This window comes from Epinephelus fuscoguttatus, linkage group LG21, assembly GCF_011397635.1.
Source record: "Epinephelus fuscoguttatus linkage group LG21, E.fuscoguttatus.final_Chr_v1".
Lineage (NCBI taxonomy): Eukaryota > Metazoa > Chordata > Actinopteri > Perciformes > Serranidae > Epinephelus > Epinephelus fuscoguttatus.
The window spans coordinates 36,347,193-36,359,562 of NC_064772.1; the positions used below are offsets into that span (position 1 = coordinate 36,347,193).

General features: G+C 42.6%; 1 protein-coding gene across 1 annotated transcript; it reads left to right on the plus strand.

The window, feature by feature from the left end:
* Window positions 1-3,218: 3,218 nt before the first annotated feature.
* Window positions 3,219-10,581, plus strand: LOC125882010 (holocytochrome c-type synthase). The gene is made up of 8 exons (XM_049565627.1): window positions 3,219-3,334; window positions 4,380-4,494; window positions 4,617-4,664; window positions 4,844-4,977; window positions 5,783-5,931; window positions 6,084-6,203; window positions 6,381-6,467; window positions 7,960-10,581. The coding sequence occupies exons 2-8, from the start codon at window positions 4,386-4,388 to the stop codon at window positions 8,156-8,158; spliced, it is 846 nt and encodes a 281-aa protein (XP_049421584.1). The 5' UTR covers window positions 3,219-3,334; window positions 4,380-4,385; the 3' UTR covers window positions 8,159-10,581.
* The last annotated feature ends 1,789 nt before the right edge of the window (window positions 10,582-12,370 follow it).

Here is a 12,370-nt window from a genome sequence, read left to right on the forward strand (position 1 = left end):
GTAAAAAGGTCTGGGATAGAACTCGTGGAATGTGTTGATAAGTTCACTGCGTGTTGTGGTTACCTGATTAATTGCAAATTTGTTTGGGAATATGCATCACTATGGCACAATACCTCATTAAAAGGCCCTTTTAACCCTTTAATGGTCTCGTTCAGTAAAAAACAATGGAAACAATATTGTTGTAGTTCATTTTGATGATAATGTTTTTATTTTTTGTTTGCATTTCTCATTTTGTCTGGGTTCTAACAATAAAAACAAACAAAGAAGGAAAAGAAGAAAGATTCAGCTAACACGCTTTAATTTATGAGTCTCTAGCAAATGGTTGAGATATCCGTCTCCGGCAAGGTGACAGAATACATCCACAAATGGACAGAGAGTGGGAGGAAGAGAGGCTCAGTAACGGCACAAAGCTTATTAATACCTTGGGGCCCCTTCACATGTTGATCCAGTCAGTGGTCGGTTGCATGTGGAAAGATTAACTGACGATCAAATAAGGTTCAGCATTACAAAAAGAAGAAAAGGATGAAAATAAATCTAATCTAACCCTGCTTTTTATGTAATAAACTCAACAAACTTTCATGTTAAATGAGTAGTACAACCTTAAGGCCATGAATACAGATATAAATGACCTACACTCACTGGCCACTTTATTAGGTACACCTTGCGAGTACCAAGTTGGACCCTCTTTTGCCTTCAGAACTGCCTAAATTCTTTGTGGCATAGACTCAACAAGGGATTTTGGTCCATATTGACATGATGACATCACACAGTTGATCCATGATGAGAATCTCCCGTTCCAGCACATCCCAAAGGTGCTCTATTGGACTGAGATCTGGTGACTGTGGAGGCCATTGGAGTACAGTGAAGTCATTGTCATGTTTGAGATGATGTGAGCTTTGTGACATGGTGCGTTATCCTGCTGGAAGTAGCCATCAGAAGATGGGTACACTGTGGTCATAAAGGGATGGACACGCTCAGCAACAATACTCAGGTAGGCTGTGGTGTTTAAACCATGCTCAGTTGGTACTAAGAAAATCTCCCCCACACCATTACACCAGCAGCAGCAGCAGCAGCAGCCTGAAGCGTTGATACAAGGCAGGATGGATCCATGCTTCCATCTGAATGTGGTTTTTCCAATCTTCTATTGTCCAGTTTTGGTGAGAAAACCCGTGTGAACTGTAGCCTCAGTTTCCTGTTGTTAGCTGACAGGAGTGGCACCTGGTGTGGTCTTCTGCTGCTGTAGCCCATCTGCTTCAAGGTTGGACAAGGTGTTGATATTTGTGAGACATAATATTTAAATCATCTTCCTTTTTTCTCTTTTTTTTTAAATAATGTACCCTGTGAATTGAGATATAAAGGAAACGAGGATGAATAGTGTGTTCTGCATGATGTGTGTTTGTGACATTGTATTTGCTGTAACAGACTGAGCTGTAATCTGTAATGTACATGACATACTGTAAACCTAAGACTGTGGTTTGGCGCCCTCCAGTGGTCAGCCACCACTACTGCATGATGAACTGTGTTTTGTAACTCCAGCAGGAATGATTTGTGTAATCGCACAATATGTGAAGTCACAAGAATGCAGTGCTGGTACTTCAAGTTACCAAATTGTTGCTTTATAAGCTTACTGTACATTTTAGTCCAGTCATTAGGCTACAGGATTATGTCTTTATGATTGCAGCAGGATATTAGATTGATAATAGATGCTAAACTAACCACATTGGGCCTGTTAGTGTATGGCAAGCCATTTTCACAAATAGGTAGACTGGATTATGTAATGCAGATATCTGTAATTAATGAAATGAACATTTTAGATATTCACAACATCAACATTTTTCCTAGGTTAAATGGCTTTGGGCTTTTAATTTTAGATACCAACAATGTCTCAATGTGGATGCCTCAGCAGCCACACTAATGTTATACAAATCTTAATTCTTGTTCCGCTGATTATTTCAACTTTTTTGCCTCTAATAATATTAATTAGGGATGGATTGTTCAGACATGGATTGTGAGAGCGTTCCCCCTTGTTAGGGACATACCATACAAAGGTAACGTAAAGTGTTAATATTGTATATATTCAAAAATGCTTTTCCTACACCTCATTTGTCCCTTATTCCATTGTGCACATTTTTGTTCTTTGAATAAAAATAGAACAAGAATTGTTGAGCAGAACATTTGATCTATATTGTGATTAACTAGTGATGGCCAAATGAAGCCTCATGAAGCATTTTCTTTATTTTCCGAGCCCACTAGATGGTGCTTTTTGTTTAACAAAAGGTTGAAAGCACACTGAATTGCCATTCTTTGAGCCTCTCTCTTTCAACCATGAGCGCCATCTAGTGGACTCAGGAAATAAAGAAAATGCTTCATGAGGCTTCATTTGGCCATCACTACTTCTGGGGACATTTTGGTCCCCAGATTTTGCTGCAGAGTGGGCACGCTTGACTTTTTACAGCTCACAGATATTATCCAAAAAACCAGGGCTGAATCCAAATGTTCGGACCCCACCACACTTACATACTCTGCGGGCATGTTCCCAGGAAGTCTGGGAGTGCTTAGGGCCCCAAATCCACAATTTAACCAGTCCACCAGGGCCTCAAGCGGACTTTCTGCAGACTTTAAGAGAGAGAGAGAGAGAGAGAGAGTCCGCTTTGGGTGCAGACTATGAATAACCACATGTTTGCACTCAATTTACCCCCAAATCATAAATAATAACAGACATTTGCACAAAAAAACATATTTATGTTGTTAATCATTTCCAATCCTGCAAATTAACATTAAAAAATGTAGAACATGTAATGTATTTGTTAAGTTATTTAAAAAATGTCACTAGAGTTAAAAATAAATTAGTATAATTATAATAAAATAAATAAAAGTCCTCAGCTATGACCCTGCAGAACAGGAGTGAAGCCAAATAAATACCCTAACTGATTATAATTGTAAAGTGTTAACTTTTACACATTTTAGTAAATCACATACACAGATTAAATGGCAGTTAAATATATAAGCCTGATGCCTCTTCTTATTTATTTTTTTTAGTTTTTAATATTTGGATTTTATGCAGTTTTATGTGTATTTAAATAAGAAATAAAATAAAATAAAAATAAGACAAAAGCAGTGTTATATGTATCAGAGTTATGTCAGCTGACGTTATATCACCGTCCATATGTTCTTCATTACCAAACTGTACGTTCTGTTGTCATTCCAGCGTGATGACGTAACAGCTTACGTAGGGCACGTGCTGCCCAAAGTTGAGTAATTCCTGTGTCCTGCACGTTGACATTGGGACAGTCTCCCGACACTACAGCAGCCCTCAGCTTCACTTCTCCTCCAGGTGAGTCGGTTATTTCTCTCCCTCTTGACATGTTAACACCTCACTGTGACACTGAACGTGTTGCCCACGCGCTGTGTTGAAGTGACGTCAAAATTTAAAGCAAAGAAGACAGTCAACATTTCGGCTAACGTTAGCATAGCTGCTAGCTAGCCTGGCTAACGTTGAATGAAGGTAGCGAGTGCTGATAGTTTAGCTGCTTTGTCTGAGCTGCCGTCAGGTTTGACTTTAGTCTTTTCATAGTAACTGTATCGCAGAATAAATGGTTGGTGTTGGGGCGTCCGGGGGGGCTGGGACCAGGCTGTTAGCTACATTAGCTACCAAGCTAACGTTAGCTAACGCTAGGTGGAAGCTTTGATGCTAACTTTCACCGAGAGGTTAATCAAGGATAACTTGTGGTCGGATCAGATGGCAGGATGTTCAGCCATTCTGTCCGTTGACAGTAATAATTTATAGATTGTCAGCAAAGGAAGTCACTTAAAAACAATGATGCGACAGCACCCAGACACTTTTAATGTAACACTAGGGACTGTTCAGTGTTTATCAGAGGAAGAGGCCTGAGAAGGTTGTGACTCTGTATTTTGTTGTTAGCTTCACATTCTGAAGCATTCTTTGCACATGATAAGTTCATGGACTGTCTGAAATTTGAGAATCCATAACTTTGGCGTGCTTGTCAAACCTGCTGGCAGTTTGAGTGTATTAAGAATAAATACAAAATACAACCACTTATAGTTGACTGTCCCTCCCTTAAGTGCTTAAACATTATTTGACGTGCCTCCCTTTTGCACCACCCCTCTCCCCACATAAATAACAAACAGTCCCTTACTGCTGTGTGTTATAAAATGTTCAGATGCGTCTCCTCACTGTTGTAAAACACTTTGTCATTGAAAGGTACACAGACACTTCCCCCGCCCTTCAAAAAACTTTTCTGACATAACTGACCTGATAAATTGAGATGGTAGTTAGTCAGTGTGATGTCATCATGCTGCAGGGTGTTGTTTGTATTTGTTATCATTAATCTTGTGTGTGTGTGTGTGTGTGTCCACAGGGCAGGATGGGAGCCTCCTTGTCCACACCTGCTGCTCCTACAGTCAGGGCAGAGGCCATGATGGCCGCTCCTCCTCAGGGCTGCCCCATGCACCAAGAAGCCCCGCCTGTCAAAGGTGCTGCTGCGTCAGAGATGAGGCTGTTAACTACTAATATAGTCTGATGTGTTGTATCATACAAGCTGTGGTTATTAAGTGTGCTAACATAAAGCTTTTTTTGTCTGTATCTGCATTCTTAGTGTCTCCACCCTCAGAGTGTCCCATGCATCAAGCTGCGCCTGTAAAAGGTAACGATTTTAATTCTACCACTAAAGCAAATATATTACCTGGAAATCCTGACACTTGAGTTAGTTCTTAGAATAGCATAACACATAGAGGCATAAGGTTTCCTGTGATGGCTCGTCAGTTTTGTTCCAGTGTCCGGGCTTTGTACCCGCAATGAATCAGCTGCTCTTGTTTTCTGTAGCGTCTCCCCCGTCGGAGTGTCCAATGCACCGAGCAGATCCAGGTCCAGCTCACCAGGACCGGGCCTACGAGTTTGTGGAGTGTCCCATGAAAGCTGCAGAAGGAATGAAGAGTGACATCGACCCAGCCAATATGGTAACTGCACCACTTCAGTGTGGGAAATGAGGGAGAGGGTGCTGGGTGGATGGAGAAGAGAGGGAGAGAAAAAAAGCCAAGATGAAATGAATAAGTGTGTGATCTTGAAAATAGTGTCTTTTGACTAAAGCACCATTTTCACAGGATGGCAGTTCACAAAACAAAAAATACACAAGATGAAACTTTTCTACCTTTGGTAAAGATAATTTATGGATGACTTTGTTCTGCCTCCTTTGTGTTTTTACACAGAACCAAACTACAGCGGTGTCATGCTGCTCCAGTGTGTGATTATAGACAGCATGCTCATGTCACGGAAGCAAAAGAGGTGTGGCAGGCGTGACATGTAACACAACAGCGTCAGACTCTAGTTTGACGTATAGCATGTGTTGGCAGCGCTTTGTAAACAATATCAATAGTATTAACATGTTAATAACAATCATTTACCATCTGTTATATGGCGGCTGATCTCATCAGCTGCTCGGAGGGTAAGGAGCTTCTGGGCCCCAGTTTGCGGACATTTCCAGCTGCTGTTCTTCCTAGAATTCGCTGCTTATGACAGATATTTGTAGGTGTTAATAAGACTCTTTCAGCTTGGTAACTATGCGTGACAAAGGCTTTAACAGGGTCTGACTGGACACTCACTCGCTTGTCCGTGAGGGTCTGTTTTTGTCTGCGTGACATTAATGTCGTCATCACCCACGCCTGCGAAGGTCTGCCCTGACTCTATGCAGATGTCCATGTGCGGCTATCAGTCACTCTCAAAGCTTAAAGTGACAGTAACAGTTTTTACTCCCTGTGTGTCCAGATGCCTCCTCCCAACCAACAGCCAGCTCCAGACCAGCCCTTCGATCTCTCCATGTCCAGACAGGAGTCCAGTATTCCCCGTCACAACACAGAGAAGAACTGGGTCTACCCATCTGAGCAGATGTTCTGGAACGCCATGCTCCGAAAAGGGTTGGTCCATTTTACATTGCTTTCAAACACTATGTATGAACAGTATGAACAAGAGAAAAGTGTGAGATGACATTTGAGGCAGTAAAGAGACTCTGGGTGGGTTCTTTGGGACTCTTCATGTGGTTTGACAGCCAGTTGTGTTTGTGCTGCAGGTGGCGTTGGCGTGAAGATGACCTCGGTGCTCAAGATATGACCAACATCATTAAAATCCACAACCAGAACAACGAGCAGGCCTGGCAGGAGATCCTGAAATGGGAGGCCCTGCACGCAGGGTGAGGTTACAAACTGTAGGACTGGCCTACAGAAGACAGCCCATAGACGTCTATTCATTTGAGACAGATGCAGATTTTTTATCTTTAACATATTGTACATGTGCTAAACATGATGTGCGGGTTCATCAAAGTATTGACAGTTGTTTGACGAGGATTTAATCTTGTGTTTTCTTGCAGTGAATGTCCATGTGGGCCAACCTTGAAGAGGTTTGGTGGGAAAGCCAAAGAGTTCTCCCCCAGGGCTCGCTTCCGCCACTGGATGGGGTGAGTTGCCGCACACTTTATCTGCTTTAACTTCAGTCCATAATTTATGTTCATGTCAGAAATGCAGAGCAGTTGTTATATATTAGTCCCTGCAGGATTTTACAGGCTGTTTTTGTGATGGTTGGGACCTGAAGTGTCTGATTTCCCAGCAGCCTTTCTAAAAAACTGCGATGTATGTTGTAATATTTGAAGGCATTTTTTGCAGTGAAACTGAAAATTGCGAAAATAGTTGCGATACTGTTTCTGAACCTGTTGCTTATTTACTGGTAACTTATTTTTTATATCTGTAAGTTATCCAGCCTGTCTGTCAAAGTCAGACAGAGTGAATTTTGAACGACTTTCAGGTGCTGCTTGGACGGAGATGGACTGTGTTATGTAGCTGCTGGTCATTGCATTGCACCAGCAAAGAGGCAAAAATTGGGGCGTCCACACAGGTGTCATATTTCCATCACGGTTGTTCAAAGCCGATCAGAGCTGGAGCTGATAAATATGTGAGACTACTGCAGAGTCATTTGTTGCAGGAGTGAATGCTGATTGTAACTTCCTCATTAAATAATGCCAGATGTTAGCAGGTGTTAGTGGGTCTTTTTGTCCAGTTACAAAGTGGCTGGAGAGAGGGGGGAGGTAGCCATGTTCTTGATAAAGACCTCAACTCCGTATCTCCTCTGGGATGTGTGTTGCAGACACTCTGGTGTCCGGTAACCATTGGTACCATCCAAACTTTTCACAGTGGAAACGAAAAAATGTGTACAGAACTGAATTGTACTGGACTTCTTGTTGGAAACGGGCTTAAGGCTAAAGCAGTTGTAGCATACATCAGTGACTTTTTGATTTTGCTGCTGCTGCTGGGTAGTGATGGCCAAATGAAGCCTCATGAAGCATTTTCTTTATTTTCTGAGCCCACTAGATGGCACTTTTTGTTCAACAAAAGGTTGAAAGCACACTGAATTGTCATTCTTTGAGCCTCTCTCTTTAAACCATGAGTGCCATCTAGTGGGCTCAGAAAATAAAGAAAATGCTTCATGGGGCTTCATTTGGCCATCACTACTGCTGGGTAGATCAGCCCCGATAAATTAAACAACAGTGTGAGGTCTTGTGGCGTCTCAGTCCCCCAATCCCAAATGGATCCTTTACAGACTCGGTGACTTGATCCCTAAGCCCTTACAGACCAAGGACCAATTCCATTTCTTCCCCTTAGCCCTAGTCTTGGCCCTTCCCATTGGTTTTGCGCGTTCACGTGAGGGGAAGTGGTGTCCCAGTTCTCCGTCAGGTTAGCTCTTAATCTGACGGAGAACTGGGACACCACTTGGACCACTTGGTCTTGGTCTGTAAGCGATCCATTTGGGATTGGGGGAGTGTCTTTCTGCTATTTAACTGTTAGAAAGCATCGTAAGTGGCCTCTGGTGTGTTGTGCTGCTTAAAAGTAGCCCCTACCAGCCTCTGACTTCTTCCCTCAAAGAATTTCTCTGACCCTTTTTCTTCTCCTCATTAGCTACGAGCTGCCTTTCGACCGCCACGACTGGATCATTGACCGCTGTGGGAAGGAGGTGCGCTACGTCATTGACTACTATGACGGTGAAATCAACACGGAGAACTACCAGTTCTCCATCCTGGATGTACGTCCTGCCTTTGACTCTTTAGATGCCGTCTGGGACCGTATGAAGGTGGCCTGGTGGCGCTGGACCTCTTAAACGACCCACACACATGCACCCACATTGAGATGACCGTGTGAATTTAAACACAGACATGGACTATGAAACTGGCGTTCCACATTTCAGCTCTCGACAAGATGTGTGGTGCTGTGAACAGGAACTGTAAACAAGACTCATGAAGAATCAGAAACGGACTTAGACTACGTTTGTTTTAGCGCAGCCTCACTCACTCAGACTGTATGACGCTTCATCTGCTAATCATATTGATTTCAGTGGAAAACTTTTAGGTTTGCAGGTCAGCAAGTGCATCTAAAGCTCGTGGAAGTGTTTGTCAGACAAGTCACATGTGGCTCACACTGCCTCTGGTCATACATCTGTTCAGCTGCCTTCACTCTGCTCTCGCTTCAGATCGAACCGCAGGAACAGCCTGCTCCCTTTAACTAACGCTCCACCAGATTTACACATGAAGCTTGTTGTGAGGATCACTACTCAGCTCGTCCTCTGTGGCCATGGTGATGATGTCGCAGTGATGTCATCAGTTATCTCCTCTTTGGCCTGGAGACGGCACAGTACAAACTGGAGGTGTGGAGCTTAAAGTAAATGGGGAACTTAACAGGCACCACAGGGGGTTAAATAAAAGTGGGAAAGCTGCTGCTGTGCTGCATTATGGGAAATGTAGGATGCAGCATTAAAGTTTTAACCTCCTGAGGCGTTTGATCGATGTTTGTGCAAACTGTTGTTGCTTTTAATTAGATTCCTCTCAGACGGCAGCTTTGAATCAATGCATCATTCTTTGGAAGCAAACGTTCACTGTAATTTTAAAAATCCAGAGATGTGCAATACCAGAGTTGTGATTACAGCATAGTTTAAGATTTTAATAGCTCACATTCTAATTATTGCATAAACTATATTCTCATTTCATCTATCTAAAGTCTAATTTTTGTCAACATGTTGCCTTTGTGTGATAAATGAGGACGAGACGGAAAGCATGGAGAGGTACGATGAAATCTAACGGGAGGTTGTGGTTAAATGCTGTGCATCTTGAGCACTTGTCGGCCATGTTTTTCTTCTCTGGATCTCCCATGTGAGGCCACAATCACACAGAAAGCGTTTCAGCAGCTAGAGACGGCTTTTTGTAATCGGTGTTAATGAGAATGAAGCTTTTAAGTTTTGAAGTTGCAGCACACCTCACATTTCCGCAGTCTAGGCGCCTGGTGTTTTTGCCGGAGCACTCTGAAATCCTCAAGTTGATTAAAACTGCAACTCAGAGCGAAAAAGCGCCCCACGTCATCTCATTATCGGGCCTCCTGTGGTGGTCATAACAAGTTTACAGTTGGTAAACAATGGAGGAGAAACTGGTGGTAGTGGTTGCTGGATACCCAGAGCTATACGGCCTGACGATAGACAGCAGGTTGTCAAACTGCCCCTGAGTCATCCTAAAATATGCCTATAACGTCCATGATGGAGGAGAAGCTCCTGGACCAACTGGTGGTACTCCCCATGATCCAGCCTCTTTTTTTAGATCTCCGTTTCCCTGTGCTCAACAAACTATCGCGCATTGTGCAACCTGCAAAAGACTTCCTGTGTGTTTGGGGCCTAAATGAACTTAGCCCACAACCTAACATTTGTCTTTTTGCGGGAATGTTCCGAGTCAGTAACCTTTGACGTCGGGATCCTGCAGGCAGACTGAAGCTCGATCAGAGTGGCGGCAGTTTGATGTGAGCGCTCAGTGATGTGACCTGCTGACTCACTCAGTTCAGTGTATCTGCTCTGATTGTAAGGTACCACCTCAGATCCATGCTGTCACATATCCTGGAGCACAGTGATGAGTTTTTGTTTTGTCAGAATAATCTTTATTGGTGAGATGGGTTTGAAAGGGATACCGTGACGACTGCGCAGTGGTTTATGGGTGTTAGTGTAGTTTGACCTACAGGATATGTATAGTTATATTTTTTTAAAAGGACCAGGATGGATATGAGCCTTGCCATTAAATCCTGTAACTCTGTCACTTCTTCCTCTTCTTGTTGCTGTTACTTTGCCCTGATTTACTTAGATGACAGTAGCATGTTCGGAGGTGCAGTTGAAAGCTAGCTGACCACTTCACATGCTGTCATGTTCTTGCAACATACTTGAAATACTGTATGACTTTAAAGTTTCATTTCAACTAACTTTAAAATTAATTTTCCTTTTCCAGATGCTCTCAGTTTCATTGTTTTCGTGCAGTGCAACATTTCATTGCAACTTCCTCAGAAGTGTCAGAATCCTGTGTTTCAGCTTTGCTTTATAATTTTTGTTGCGCTGATATTCAGACTTGTATTTATTGTTTGATGAATGAGTGGAGACTTCTGCGTGCAGAATCTTGCTGCTTTTGTTCTCCGAATAAAGTTGAGTGTAAAAATAATTTTACTGGCTCTGGTGGTCAGATAAACTATCAATAAAGCTGGTCATATTCCACCTCTGAATGAATGAATCTGCCTCTCTATTGGGAAAAGACATCACAACATTTTCATGTATAGCACACGGCGAAAACATGTCTGCAGGGATTTCCTCCACTAGAATATTAGCAGGGTAAACAACACACCAATGTCAGGTGATGAGGTCTGACTCACAGTCTTTGTCCCTGTTCATCCCAAAGGTGTTGGATGGAGCTGAGGTCACAGGAGTGATGTTTAAACGGGAAAGGGACAAACCAGGCAAGACCTGTATACTGTAAGTGTATATTTGGCACCATCTGCTGGACATAAAGCATCACTGCTGGTTATAATAACTGAATTCCCAGTTCAGCTTTTTTCTCCTGGTTTAGCTGCTCGACAAATTAAACCAGGATTACTCAGCTTCATAAAGAAAATTGTCTGGTTTATTTCATGTCTTTGAAGCAGACCTCAGCCCTCAATCACTGATCGACTCAATTCCATTCACTATATGCAATAATGAACACAGTTACCGTGACTTCAGCCTTTGGTTGGTGGACCTCTTCTTCAAATCCTCAAGTTCTGCATCTCAGCCTGCATCCAAATGACCAATCCTGTGAACTTCAGCTGTATGTACTGTTAGGAGTTCACTGTCATCACATAAAGACTGTGATTGCAGAGACCACATATTCTGTCTTGTCTTTCCCTGCAGATACTCGATATAAATCCCATGTACGGGGGGGTTGTTTTGCGAGAGATGTTTGTAGATAAGGATCGGGATATGACTGAATGAATCAAGTTGGCATATTAGTCACACCAGAAGATCTTTTTCTATAGCCTAGGCCTCTACATATTTCTGTATCAAGATGTTGAATATTAAGTCCGATCTACACGATTCAAGTAATGTTTTAACAGGCTACAGTAACTGTTTTACATGCACATGAAGTTTGTTTTTTAGTCAGCTATTGAAAAGAAAAACTACAACGTCATGTCAATATTGCAATGAATTGTGGGCCATTTAATCAGTGAAGTCAGCTGAAGTCTGCATCCAAAGCGGACTCTCTTAAAGTCTGCAGAAAGTCCGCTTGAGGCCCTGGTGGACTGGTTAAATTGTGGATTTGGGGCCCTAAGCACTCCCAGACTTCCTGGGAACATGCCCGCAGAGTATGTAAGTGTGGTGGGGTCCGAACATTTGGATTCAGCCCTGTTTTTTTGGATAATATCTGAGAGCTGTAAAAAGTCAAGCGTGCTCACTCTGCAGCAAAATCTGGGGACCAAAATGTCCCCAGCAGTAGTGATGGCCAAATGAAGCCTCATGAAGCATTTTCTTTATTTTCTGAGTCCACTAGATGGCGCTCATGGTTTAAAGAGAGAGGCTCAAAGAATGGCAATTCAGTGTGCTTTCAACCTTTTGATGAACAAAAAGCGCCATCTAGTGGGCTCAGAAAATAAAGAAAATGCTTCATGAAGCTTCATTTGGCCATCACTCCCTAGTGGTGATAATGTATACATGGTAGCTTGGGTCAGACATATTTAGGGTGTTTAACTCAGCTTTATGAAAACAATTTCTGAAAACAAGCCTGGTTTGCTGAAGTAAGCCTTGTTTAACTGGTTTATCTGGTTCGACTGGTCATTTAGTTTAATGAAACACTCTGGACCCCTTCTGTCATTTGGCCAGAGGCTGATTCACTTTTCCAGCCATGCTGATGCAGTTCAGAAGCTGAACACAAGAGGGGGGTGTTTCACTAGACTTGACACCATAAAACAAACCACATGCACAGAGAAAGTATATTTTCTGTCATCATTCTCCCTGTGAATCTGTCATTGAGTTTGATGGCTC